This window comes from Palaemon carinicauda, chromosome 7, assembly GCF_036898095.1.
Source record: "Palaemon carinicauda isolate YSFRI2023 chromosome 7, ASM3689809v2, whole genome shotgun sequence".
In the NCBI taxonomy this organism is placed as follows: Eukaryota; Metazoa; Arthropoda; class Malacostraca; order Decapoda; family Palaemonidae; genus Palaemon; species Palaemon carinicauda.
In genome coordinates, this window is record NC_090731.1 from 9,457,744 (window position 1) to 9,472,743 (window position 15,000).

The following is a 15,000-nucleotide window of genomic DNA, read 5'->3' on the forward strand; positions in this document are numbered from 1 at the left end:
TAGCCAATGAACAAATAAAGTACAGTAGCTGACCCTTTGATTGGAATTGGATGAGAAAGGAAGAGAATATGTAAAGAATAGAGTAGGTCTATTAGGTGAATGTGTATTGAAAGGATAAATGAACCTTGGGTTGCCTGTGGCATGATTGGTAACGTCTCTGCCTGGTGTTTGCCTGTCGGTGGTTTGAGTCCCGCTCATATTCGTTAGTGCCAGTAGTGTATGCAACCTTACCATCCTTGTGAGCTAATGGCTGGCATAGTCATCAGCAGCCATTGCCTGGCCCTCCCTGGTCACTAGCTTGGATGGAGAGGAGCCTTGGGCGCTGATCATATAATGTATGGTCAGTCTCTAGGGCATTGTCCTGCTTGCTAGGGCAATGTCACTGTCCCTTGCCTCTGCCATTCATGAGCGACCTTTAAACCTTAAACCAGAGGGATCCAATGTAGTACTATCTAGTCAGTGAAAGGATTGAATAACACTACCAGTAGTATCCCAACGGATGGCTGGTGCCTTGGCCAACATACTATTATTTCCTTCCTTATTTGAAGAGGTATGACATCCTTCCCTTGTTCGGCAGTTAAAGAATGCCTTTCCTTGTTAAGACGGGAAGATCCTTCGTCTTTCGCCGAGTTGGTATAGGAGTTTCTTTCTTTAGGAAACAGCAATAGCTTTTCAAGGGAGGAGGTTAATCAGTGTCTTTTATGCTCAGAGAATTAGAGGGCAGTGTGACGGGCCGAGAAAAGGTTGTGACTCAACGAGAAAAGGTTGTGACTCAAAGGCGGGATGAAAGCAACTGAGTAACTTTATTACAGAACACTCGCTTGTATATACAGGCAAAAAGGGCATACAAACATAACAGGCAATTTCATGTTCAAACCGACACCGCACCGGATAACAGTTAACGGTGAGAAAACAGACATGTTATTTTCAGGTTCTTATTAGTGCGAGGGGAGAGCGAAGATACAAGCATAATATATACACAAAATGAAATGTCGTTACTATGTACGATCGTGTGACACGCGGTTGGTACAGCAGTGTCGTCTCTTGAAGATGAAAAGCTGTTTCTCAGCACCAGAGAATTTTTCTGATCGTGAGGTGATCTACTTGATTACCTTTCTTTGAATAGTCTGATTTTAGCAAGGATTCATCATTTCTCTTCCTCCGTGATGCGTTGGAAAAATTTCCTTACCTTTCTTTGAGATTTAAGGTAATTAATTTTATTTTCTTAATGAGTAGTAAGATAATTATCACTTAGATTTGACAGTTTTTTTTTTATTTTAATGATCAGATAAGATCAACTACTCTCTTATTGATGGTTGAAGGCAAAAGAAGAAAGATGGAGATTTTTATCGTCATTTAGTTTTTCATTTTTTTTTTTTTGAGGAACTGAGATTATTCCAATTCTCACTACGAAGTAAGAAACATCCTTTCTTTGTTGAGAAAATGAGTTTATTCCTTTTAGTAAGAAATATTGTTATTATTTTAGTAATGCCTTTTGCTACTATTTATTATTATTCATTATTATTATTATTATTATTATTATTATTATTATTATTATTATTATTATTATTATATTATTATTATTCATTCTCTCATTCCAATGTTGATTGTCTGGCTAGAGTTCCAATTTTCATCGAAATTTTGAAAGCTCTTCAAAACGAATTAGTTAGGGAAAGGCATTATTCGACATTTTCCATAGCATTTCATGGTCCCAAAATGGCTAATATAAGGTCATTCAACTATTTCTTTGTTTTCATCGACCCCATTTCTACTGCACAGATTTAGTATGGTACAGCTTAAACATAAAGAAGTATATTAGAAAACTTTGAACATTCCATAAGATAGATGGCGCTGTTGTCCACTTTTTCTTTTGTTTTGACTCCATCTAAGTAATGACTTATTCCAATAAACACTTCGAACTTTTACGGCCGGCCTGCTACGACCTTTCCGGTTATTTTAAGCGCTCGCCCCCCCACCCCCACCCCCCAAAAAAACTTGATGCGTGGGCAATAGCATGTTTATCCCCATACACGCAAACTGGTTCGCTTATGAATATACGCAGAACTGAAAAGTAATGGTATGAACAGACGCACTTGGATAATGTTGTCTTTCTTTTTACAAACCAGTTGTCTCCCCTTATCAAAATAAATGAAGTCATATGATTAAATACACATATGTATTTAGATTCTCTCGGTGTTGATACACTACATTATATATATATATATATATTATATATATATATATATATATATATATATATATATATATACATATAATATATATATATATATATATATATATATATATATATATATGTATATATATATATATATATTACATACATATATTATATATATATATTATATATATATTATATATTTATATATATATAAATAAATATATTATAAATATATGTTATATATATATATGTATAATGTAATATACTGTATTTGTATTTATATATGTAAATACTTATACACATATGTCTTCACCTTTGTCTTTGGCTATGTAGCCTAATAATTACTATTTTCATTCTTTAAATTGTTTACTAATTTCCCAGTACATATTTGTAATATGCCTACATATTTAATGTTATGCACAAATCTGTAAATGTAATTAAGATAGCAATATTTTTGTTGGGAGATGATTGACGTGATATACTACCAATATCAATTCTAATATTACGCATTTTGAGATTTCAGGAGCACAAAGGAGTGGAGAGAGGAGGAGAGAGAGGAGAGAGAGAGAGAGAGAGAGGAGAGAGAGAGAGAGAGAGAGAGAGATTTCTAGCATATTCTTATCTAGAGAAATATTGTACTACCATCATTTCACCCAGGTGGTGTAATGTAAACATCGCGGCCTTTAGCTGCACCTATTTTTTAGCCTTCTAATTTACCCCAATACCTGCTTCTATTCATTCAATTTGATATTCGGCCTATTTTGCATATTTTTTCTCATTGCAATTACAGCGTTTTCTCCCGATTTCCTCTTTGAGGTGAATGAACCCCTCAGCCCTGGCCCTTACGCAGGGCATATATGGCCCAAATTCTATAAATCAAAATGTTAATACGTACTGTAATATACTATAAAGTATTTCAAATTTTTATTTATTTTCTGAATTTTAACGGTGTTTATGAGCTACCAATCAATCTTTTTGAACAATGATGCTTGTGTTGTTTCAGTTCTCAACCTAAGAACCTAAAGAGTAATAAAGAAGGTAAAGAACCTCTGAATTAGGACTGAAATGTAATGAAGGATTATTTAAAAAAGGTTTATTGTCCGAAATTATATATCAATTTGAACCATACAAAATGAGGGAGATACTCGTACTTACTGATAATTGCTTACGATTTTTTATATTTTTTTCATTATGTTTATTTATCTAGTTGCATTTATTATTTAGAGTTTTCCATATTGGATTATAATTTGCTTTGATTTGTTCATGATTATAGTCGCAGCATAGATTCCGGGTGAAAATTAGCCCCACCCCCTGATGATGTCATAGCCAATCACGTATCTCCCACGTTAGCAATGTACAAATAAGCCACACCCCTGATAACGTCATAGCCAATCACGTTGTCTCCTTACAAATTTCAAACTCTACACACTTGTAGAGTTTTTTGACCGTTTTTTAATGCCGGAGACAACGTGATTGGCTATGACGTCATCAAGGGTGGTGCTTATTTCGCCCGGAATCTCTGCGGCGACTATACTTATACTAAAAGGGGACTTTTAGATTATTTTTCTGTGTATTTATAGGTCAAAAAAAAATTTTTTCCGTATCAAATGTTCCTCTATATTTTCTTCCATACATTTTTCATATTTTCCATTCTTTGATTCATTCAGTTTCTGGGTACAATTTTCTAGATATATATTGATCTTCTATAGAAGTTATTTAATTGTCAGTTATTTTACGGTATTTTTTTTTTTTTTTTACTGTGAGTGAATCGAATGTAGTGCGTATGAACATGAAACTATTTAGCTTTCATTTGTATATAAAGAAGTTTATTTGTGAAATATATTTAAAGGAAACAGTCTCTCTCTCTCTCTCTCTCTCTCTCTCTCTCTCTCTCCTCTCTCCTCTCTCTCTCTCTCTCTCTCTCTCTCTCTCAAAGGTAATCTAGACTTTTTATTGAATATTAGTTTGGCTAATGTATTGCCGTTGAATATTAGATGATTTATAAAAATCAGTATATGTTGTTTCTCACTTTTTATTATGTGCGTAGGATTAAATTTCTTATTTTCTATAATATATTGATTAAATTTTAAAATTTATATTGAATAGAAAACCCCAATTCTATATACCCGTAAATAACATTTTGCTAATGAGACAATATTAACAGAGTCACTATTTTTTCATGTAAAATTTATTGTAAGCAAACATTTACATGAATGATACTATATTTCAATTACAGTGATGTTATGTTTTGTATAAAATATTAACGATATGTAAACAAGGAAGAGTCTGTTTAGATAAATAATTTTTACCATTTGCTTTCTTTATCGAAATCTATAAATATTAATTATGAAGTTATGTTACATTAAGTAAAAAAAATCAAAGAATTATAAATGAATATCAAATGAAAGTAGTAGACCCAAAACTATAATGTAGGAATAACAGATATGACATTTTTTTATATTGGTTTTATAAGTTATAGCTTTGGCTTATTCATAATCCATTCCTTGTTTTTTGTTTTGTTTGCACATGAGAGCAAAATTACTCCCATTAAGAATGCTGTGTTACAATGCTGTGCCTTTATAAAAGCAACAAATTCTATTAAAAATTTACGTATTCTTGTTGAATTTTGAGTGTCTTTTTTTACCTGTTTATAATTGATGTATTCATTTTAGGTTTCAAAGCGAAGTGCATTTTTAGTAGGCTATTATAGGCCAATATATAATCGTTTTATGGAAATGTATATTTTCAATTTCGGCTGTAAAACCTCTAATCAATTATTAGTCTTACTAGGTCACGAAATATTTACCATAGTGGTCTAGTTAATCATTAAATTATTTCAAATACAGTCATTTAATGAATTTTTCTAATGACTAGCTGTATTAATTTGTAAAAATATTGTTTGTTTTTCTTATTATAATTGATGTATTCAGCTTAGGTTTTAAAGCTACATATCTTTTCAGTGGGTTATTCAATGTTATATAGGATACTGTATAATAGTTTTATGAAAGTCGATATATATTTAATTACAGTTACAAAATATTTGCCATAGTGGTCTTGTTATTCATTAAGTTTTTTCAATAGTTTAATGATTTTTTCTAAAGACTAGCTGTATTAATGTGTAAAAATATTGTTTTGAATTTATTTTTCATTATCTTATTGCAAAAAATATTTGCCATGGTGCGTTTGTTAATCATTACATCTTTTTTGAATGAAATTTTTTTTTCTTAGCACTAGCAATATTAATTTGTAGAAATATTGTTTATGTTTATTTATTACTCAATATCTAATTGCAACATTGTAAATCATCTTTCTCCTGCAGGTGGTCGAGGCCGACCCTGCCCTTCTGCAGGCCAGGGACGAAGACGGGTACACGCCTCTCCACCTGGCTACCATAGCAGGCAATAAGTCTGTTGTCAAATATCTTTTAACGAAGGGCGCCGACGTTCAGGCGCTCGACAATGAAAAACACACCGTTATTCACTGGGCTACAGGTAAGAAGAATGATACATTATTCTTTGTATTTGTATAGATGCTGTTATTCACTGGACTACAGGTAAGAAGACTAATATATTATGCACTGTCTTTGTATAGATTATTCTTTTCCAATGTTGTTGAAGGATTAGTATAGATTTATCTTTTCCAGTTTGTAGGAGGATTAGTATAGATAAATCCTTTCCAATTTGGTAGGAGGATTAGTATATATTTATCCTTTCCAATTTTGAGGCATTAGTATAGATTAATCCTTTCCAGTTTTGTAGATCTATAAGTATAAATTAATCTTTACCAATTTCGTAGAAGGATTAGTATAGATTAATCCTTTTCAGTTTTGTAGAAGGGTTAGTATAGATTAATTCTTTCCAGTTTTGTAGATGGATTAGTATAGATTAATCATTTCCAATTTTGTAGAAGGATTAGTATAGATTAATCTTTTTTAGTTTTTTAGATAGATTAGCATTGATTAATACTTGCCAATTCCGTAGAAAGATTAGAATAGATTAATAATTTTTAGTTTTGTAGAAGGATTAGTGTGTGTGTCCTTTCCAATTTTGTAGAAGGATTAGTATAGATTAATCTTATTCAATAACGTAGAAGGATTCGTGTAGATTAATCCTTTCCAATTTGTTTAAGGATTAGTATGTATTAATCCTTTTAGAAAGATTAGTAAATATAAATCCTTTTCAGTTTTGTAGAAATATATTAGTTTGTGTGTGTATTTATTCATCAGATTTGTGTAGTCAAATGTATACATACCACGTTGTGTAAGATCGACTTTCAATTGTATAACGAAATCGGGAGGTATAGCTTCGAATCCTGGCAGATGCACTCATTTATATATATATATATATATATATATATATATATATATATATATATATATATATATATATATATAAATATATATATATATATATATATATATATAAATATATATATATATATATATATATATATATATATATATATACATATATATATATATATATATATATATATATATATATATATATATATATATATATATAATTCCCCTTTGAGTTCAGGTATTTTCAAAGCCTGGGAATTCAATATTAATAGACATTTGTAAGGATAGAAAAGTAACGGGTGGATTAGCTGAAGAAGGGGTACATCCACACGCGCACACATACATATGGATTTATATATATATGTATATCTATGAACATAAATTTGATTGTCGTGACACTGATCCAATTATCTATATATATATATATATATATATATATATATATATATATATATATATATATATATATATATTTATATGTGTGTTCACGCTGCCCTGTGCTTGTCTGTGTATATACTGTATACACACATATATGTACATATATACATATATATAAATATATATATATATATATAGATATATATATATAGATATATATATAGATATATATATATATATATATATATATATATATATATATATATATATATACATATATATAAATATATATATATATATATATATATATATATATATATATATAGATATATATATATATATATATATATATATATATATATATATATATATACATACATTCAGTACGGTTAAAGGTTAAAAGTAGCTAATATTTTACAGAATATATTTCTTTTGAGCCATTATAGAATCGAATGGTATCGACGAATATACGAAAGCAAATAGTAAATTATTCATGCTCAGAATCTTTCGTTGAAATGTAACCTTTCATTCGCTTCCATCTTTTATTGGATTCCAATTCTATTGAATTGTCTCCCGCTGCTCATCTTTCCATAACCTTGAACTCTAATGCTTCAGTGATATACCCAATTCTCCTCCCCCCAAAAAGTGAAGAAAATTTGGATAGATTTGTATGTCACGAAATTCTTTTGTTGTTGAATGTCTTTTTAGGTCTTATTTGGATTCGTTGTTGGAAATGAATTTAGAGAGCAAAACAGATCGTTAGTAACATGTTTGTTTCGGACTCTTTACTCTCTTAACTTCCAGGTAGATATAAAAATTTTTCCCCCTGATATTAAAGATGGTAGTAAAAGTCATATTAATACTTGGAATGCATGATGAATTGACCTTATTATTAGGTAAATAAAAATAATATTTTTTTCTCGTTTTTAAAGATAATACTAAAAGAGCACATATTTACATTTGGGATGTATGACTTAATGTGCTCATTATAAAGTAATAATTAATTTTACTAGAATAAACAAAGAATACTTTGATACATATAGAGAATTTAATATTCTTTTTAAAAACATTCTTTGATGTTGCTTAAGAAACTAAAACTATCGTTTACCCTGTTATTATTGGGTCAAATAAAAACTTGTTTTTAATCAACAGGTTGTCAGATTTTTACGCTGACTTGACCATAACACCGGAACAAACGTCATTGCAAAATATTTACTAGAGCCACGAATAAATTCTTGAAGTCGTTATACCGGAAATTGGAGAAAATTGCCGGTCATTTGGAAGCGTTTTGGGGTGACAGGTTATACTTAATGTTGAAATTGGGGAGGAATTTGGAATAGAAATGACAAGAATAAGATGGTTTGTCTTGTTGGTACCAATGGAATATTAAAGGACTGGGATAGGTCGAAGCTGGGTTCCTTTGGGTTATTTTTTAAATGGGGGTGGGTTAGATCTGGGTTGGGACACGAGAGGGTGGAAGATTGAGTTTGAAGATTTATGGGATAGATGGAAGTTAGGTAATTTTTTTTAAAAATAGCGGTTGGTTAGATTGGGGTTGGGACACTAGAGATTGGAAGTTTGAGTTAAAAGATTTATGGGATAGATATAAGTTTGGTTTTTTTTTTTTTTTTTTTTTTTTTTTTTTTTTTTTTTTTTTTTTTTTTTTTTTTTTTTTGAATGGGGCTGGGTTAGATTGGGGTTGGGACTAAAGTTTGGTTCGTTTGATTTTTTTGAATGGGGCTGGGTTAGATTGGGGTTGGGATACTAGAGGTTGGAAGATTGAGTCAGAAGATTTATGGGATAGATAGAAGTTTAGTTCCTTTTGTTTTTGGATGGGGCTGGGTTAGATTGGGGTTAGGACACGAGTGTTTGGGGGTTGAAGTAGAAGATTTAAAGATGAAGGGGAGTTTGGTGGAGATTGATTGTGTGTACTTTCATATAGGATAATTAGCAGTTGAAAATCGAAACCCGGATGGATGGAAGCGTATTTGAAAATGGATAGGTGGTAGTTGGGAGAGGGAAAATGAGTCGATAGCTATTTTGCCCAAACTATGAGGTATATTACATTTTTTACCGAATAGTCTTTAAGTGGACAATTAAACTACGATTTTTTACCTCTCTCACACACACACATTTATATATATACATATACATACATACATATGTGTATATATATATATATATATATATATATATATATATATATATATATATATATATATATATATATATATATAAAGAAGTCCCGAGGAGTGTAGATATAATTTTTTTTATATACCTTAGAATAGTTGTCATTTACAGTTGGTGTATTTATGAGTATCTCTTTCGCACTTGGATTGTATACTTAAATACCGTATATTGGATGATGGGTATTCTAAAATCCCACCACTGGTGCCTTCAAATAACAGATATTTATAACTCATACATGAAAGAAATATTGTAATGTAATTGGATTCCTTCAGGTAAATGTGAGAGCAATATTTTTCCCCTCGTGGCGTGCTAGATAATCATATTTCTGTAATCTATAACTTATGGTCTGATCCTATCTAGATAAATGCTTTTTATTTTAATTTAAAAAAAAATGGCAGTAAAAGGACGCTTAAATTTACTAGAATCTAGAATTCCATATGATACGTCTTGAGTCTTAAACAACAAATTCAATATTATTACTTTCTGGAAAATTTATTTATCCACAAAGATCTGCCTCATTTCTCTTTTGCATTCGTGAATTTTTCAAGATATAGTATTCATTTCATAGACTTGAACCTGCATTGCCTTTACTTTAATGTTATTAAACTCCACGGACATCTCCCGCCATATTTAACTTACTCTTTAGCTCGCAAAGGAAATTTCTGACCCACTGTTTAATTTGCAGTATAAGAAGGTTACGCACAGCAGGGGTATTGCATTTATTTGCCAAAACTGAAGACAGTTGCATGCGAAATGTCTATACGTGTTGTATTTGCGCTCAATGCAAGGGTGACCTTGGACTTGGAATTTTGACGAGCTCTGTAATTCATTTGCATAACTGAATTTAAGGCAGAGATTCCTTGTCTCTCCATTTTTTTTCTTTTTTTTATAAAGAAACAGCTGAAGTGCGTAACTTTACGACGCACGATTTATAAGGATTAGATTTCTTGACCTTTAATTTCTTTTCGGGATGTCTAATGCGGATAAATGGGACTTTAAACATTACGAGTTATGAAAGGTGTAATCCTATGAAATCTGGAAAAACAAAGACCCTTCGAATGATTTACAGGGTAGAGATTTTAAACAATGTCTATTTACCAATGATCCTTTTATATTCTCATTTTCTCTACCTTAGAATTATTTTCATTTGCAATTTGTGTGTAGGCTATGTATGAGTATATTTTTTGCACTTGTAATATGTACTTAAAAATGTACGATACATTTGCGGGTGATTACATAATGTATATTGGCCGATGGATATTGCAAACACACCACTGGTGCCTTCAAATAACAGATAATTATAACTCATACATGAAAGAAATATTGTAATGTAATTGCATTCCTTCAGTTAAATGTGATAGCAATATTTTTCCCCTCGTGGCGTGCTAGATAATCATATTCTATAATTTTTACCCTATGGTCTAATCCTATCCAGATAAATGTTTTTTTTTTTTTTCCAGTAAAATGACGTGTAAATTCACTAGAATCTAGAATTCCATATGATACGTCTTGAGTCTTGAACGGTAAATTCAATATTATCACTTTCTGGAAAATTTATTTACAAAGATCTGCCTCATTTCTCTTTTGCATTCGTGAATTTTTCAAGATATAGTATTAATTTCATAGACCTGAACCTGCATAGAGTTTCCTTTAATGTTATTAAACTCTACGGACATTTCCGCCACATTTTACTTACTCTATACTTCGCAAGGGAAATTTCTGAGCCACTGTTTAATTTGCAGTATAAGAAGGTTACGCACAGCAGGGGTATTGCATTTATTTGCCAAAACCGAAGACAGTTGCATGCGAAATGCCTATACGTGATGTATTTGCGCTCAATGCAAGGGTGACCTTGGACTTGGAATTTTGACGAGCTCTGTAATTCATTTGCATAACCTAATTTTAGGCAGAGATTCCTTGTCTCTCCAATTTTTTTTAAAGAAACAGCTGAAGTGCGTAAGTTTACTACGCACGATTTATAAGGATTAGATTTCTTGACCTTTAATTTCTTTTTCGTTACGTCTAATACGGATAAATGGGACTTTAAACCTTATGAGTTATGAAAGGTATAATCCTAAGAAATCTTCTGGAAAAACAAAGACCCTTCGAATGATTTACAGGGTAGAAATTTTAAACATTTTCTATTTACCAATGATCCTTTTTTATTCACATTCTCTTTACCTTTGAATTATTTTCATTTACAATTTGTGTGTATGTATGAGTATATTTTTTGCACTTGTAATATGTACTTAAAAATGTACGATACATTTGCGGGTGATTACATAATGTATATTGGCCGATGGATATTGCAAACACACCACTGGTGCCTTCAAATAACAGATATTTATAACTCATACATGAAAGAAATATTGTAATGTAATTGCATTCCTTCAGTTAAATGTGATAGCAATATTTTTCCCCTTGTGGCGTGCTAGATAATCATATTTCTATAATTTCTACCTCATTGTCTAATCTTATCCAGATTTTTTTTTTTTTCAGTAAAAGGACGCTTAAACTCTCTAGAATCTAGAATTCCATATGATACGTCTTGAGTCTTAAACAGCAAATTCAATATTATTACTTTCTGGAAAATTTATTTATCCACAAAGATCTGCCTCATTTCTCTTTTGCATTCGTGAATTTTTCATGGACTTGAACCTACATTGCATTTCCTTTAATGTTATTAAACTCCACGGACATCTCCCGCCACATTTAACTTACTTTTTATACCTCGCAAAGGAAATTTCTGACCCACTGTTTAATTTGCAGTATAAGAAGGTTACGCACAGCAGGGGTATTGCATTTATTTGCCAAAACTGAAGACAGTTGCATGCGAAATGTCTATACGTGTTGTATTTGCGCTCAATGCAAGGGTGACCTTGGACTTGGAATTTTGACGAGCTCTATAATTCATTTTCATAACTGAACTTTAGGCTGAGATTCCTTGTCTCTTCATTTTTTTTTTTCAAATAAACAGCTGAAGTGTGTAAGTTTACGACGCACGATTTATAAGGATTATATTTCTTGACCTTTAATTTTTTTTCTGGACGGTTAATGCAGATAAATGGGACTTTAAACCTTATGAGTTATGAAAGGCATAATCCTATGAAATCTTCTGGAAAAACAAAGACCCTTTGAATGATTTACAGGGTAGAAATTTAAACAATGCCTATTTACCAACGACCATTTTTATTCGCTTTATTTACATGGAGGTTTCTAAAAAAAAAAAAAAAATGAAAAATAAAAAAATAAAAAAAGCAACCACTTTTAATTGCCTTCGCCAAAGTCGATGATTTTGCAAACGGTATACATTCATCCTTGTCTGTTTGTTAGTTTACTTATTTGTTTTTGACAACAAAAATTACTGTACCGATTTTGACCAAATTTGGTATTCATGTTGGTTATGACCCAAGGATGAATCTGATATATTGGATAAAGCACATCAAGGTACAAGTAGGCAAAAATACTTTGAAAATAATCACAATGTTAAGGAAATAGCATATATGATTTTACTTTATTTCTTTGTTTTTATACCATATCACACAAAAACTACTGAACCAATTTAAAAAAAAAAATACCTAGAAATTCAATACCGGTTGGCATGGTGAAGACATGCTCTCTACTAAGTGCCATTCTATACTCAAATTTTTTTAATGAGGCATATTTGCACAGACTCGGAGGTCTGCCTTTTTAGCTCGGAAAAGTCTCCTATTAGTTGATTAGTTAGAAGTATTTTGTCCAGCCAATCAGCTATTAGGAAACTTTTCCGAGCTAAAAAAGCAGCCCTGTGAGTCAGTGCAAATACGCCCCATTAAATAAAATGTAATGGCCAGTGACATGTTCATTCATCAGATATCAAGAAGAAATGTAAATACCTTACATTCTCATTGTTCATCTAGATCTCTAACGAGGCTTAGAATGGCATAAAATCGATGCGTTGTATATACTGAACGTATGTGAAGATAAATGTGTGTTGGTGTTCCCATGGGAATGTATAATCAAGAGAGTTTGGCAGTCTTTAATTTGTGTTTTTATAATTCATTCACTTTGTTTCTCACAATATATATATATATATATATATATATATATATATATATATATATATATATATATATACGGTCACGCACACACACACACACACACACACACACATATATATATATATATATATATATATATATATATATATATATATATATAAATGTGTGTGTGTATATAAATATATATATGATGTATATGTATATAGATATACATATATATACTGTCTAAATATATATATATATATATATATATATATATATATATATATATATATATATATATGTGCATATGTGTTTGCTTATGTATCCGTTTTTTATACTGTTTTTTATGACTTTGTGGTCATGGATCAGATATCGTGCTTTTATGTAAAAAAGAGAGAGAGAGAGAGAGAGAGAGAGAGAGAGAGAGAGAGAGAGAGAGAGGAGAGAGAGAGAGAGAGAGAGAGAGTTGGGATCCCAGTTTTGCTGATGCAGATACTTAGCAATGAAAAATGTTATATCAATGAAGATTTATGCGTTTTTCTGTAGATTTTCCCTTGCCTTTTTACCACTTGTCTTAATGCACACGGGTTTGAAGACTCGTTCATTACATGATGTGTACTTGAAGTAGCTTTGGTAGGTAATGTAACCTTATTTTTTTTTTCGGTTTTGCTCAAATGAATATCAAATTATTTTTGATAGTTAATGAATGAGCAGTAACAAGTCTCGGTTTTTTTTCGTTTCAATCAATTTTTTCTGTCGCTAAACTATTTCTATTGAAGGTAATTTTCGATTGAGTTAATTTTATGATTATATTTAAATATTTAAATTACTGCCATGTAAGTTTTATAATACACATTTTACTTGTAAGTTTCACAATCTCAAATTGCTGTCTAGGTACATACGCCGCTACCAAATCATTTTGTTTAAATCATACATTTGAATTTTAAATTTTGAATTATGGAGAGAAATTTTATAAAAAGATTCGCATGCTGTATATATGTTTATGAAATTTCTTTGATAATTGTTCCATATATGTCGTATGGGTATTTTAACGGGATACTTATATCATGCCTTTTCTTGCGGCAAGGTATTTTATTTCTTTGAAGATATTATTATTAATTTCAAACGCCCTGCAGTGATGCATATTTTAAAACTCCCTTTTGTTCAAGGCCAAGGCTCTGCTAGATGAATATAATGGGGCTGAACAGCGAGGGTAGAAAATAATATCATTTCTTTATGTCACGCTTTTGTCATATTACATAGTACGTTTAATCAGGTTTTGAGGTATGTAATTTTAATGGATTTTGCACAGGATTTCATTCATTCATTGGCGACATGGTACGACAGGGTAATCGACGATAATTTTGTGGCACACATGTCCAAAAAAGAAAAAAAAGGAAGAGAAAAAGATGGAGTTGCAGTTGTCACGAGAACTCTCACTTTCTAAAGATGAAGGACAGTCGGACTTTTTTTTTTTATTTGAGCGTTCTGCAGCAACTTGGAATCTAATTATCTATCTATCTTATATGTGCATATGTATAGATATATACACATATATATCAGCTCTTCTAGGAGAAGGTAACGCCAAAACCAAACCATTGTTTTCTAGTCTTGGGTAATGCCATAGCCTCTGTATCATGGTCTTCCTCTGTCTTGGGTTAGATATCTCTTGCTTGAGGGTACACTCGAGCACACCATTCTATCTTATTTCTCTTCGTCTTGTTTAGTTAAGTTTTTATAGTTTATGTAGGAGATATTTATTTTAATGTTACTCTTCTTAAAATATTCTATATTCCTTTTTTCTTTCCTCACTGGGCTATTTTCCTATTGGGCCCCTGGGCTTATAGCATCCTGCTTTTCCAACTAGGGTTGTAGCTTACCAAGCAATAACGATAATGATAATAATAATAATAATAATAATAATAATA

The 15,000-nt window shown here is 30.9% G+C and overlaps 1 protein-coding gene across 7 annotated transcripts in view; it reads left to right on the top strand.

Annotated features, from left to right (window-relative positions):
- LOC137643827 (uncharacterized) overlaps positions 1 to 15,000 on the top strand; it is a 359,559-nt gene that overhangs the window by 188,478 nt on the left and 156,081 nt on the right. For all 7 annotated transcript variants that reach the window (XM_068376527.1, XM_068376529.1, XM_068376533.1 and 4 more), the window contains one exon: positions 5,499 to 5,670. In XM_068376527.1, coding sequence (XP_068232628.1) covers positions 5,499 to 5,670 — 172 coding nt within the window. The remainder of the gene's footprint in view (positions 1 to 5,498; positions 5,671 to 15,000) is intronic.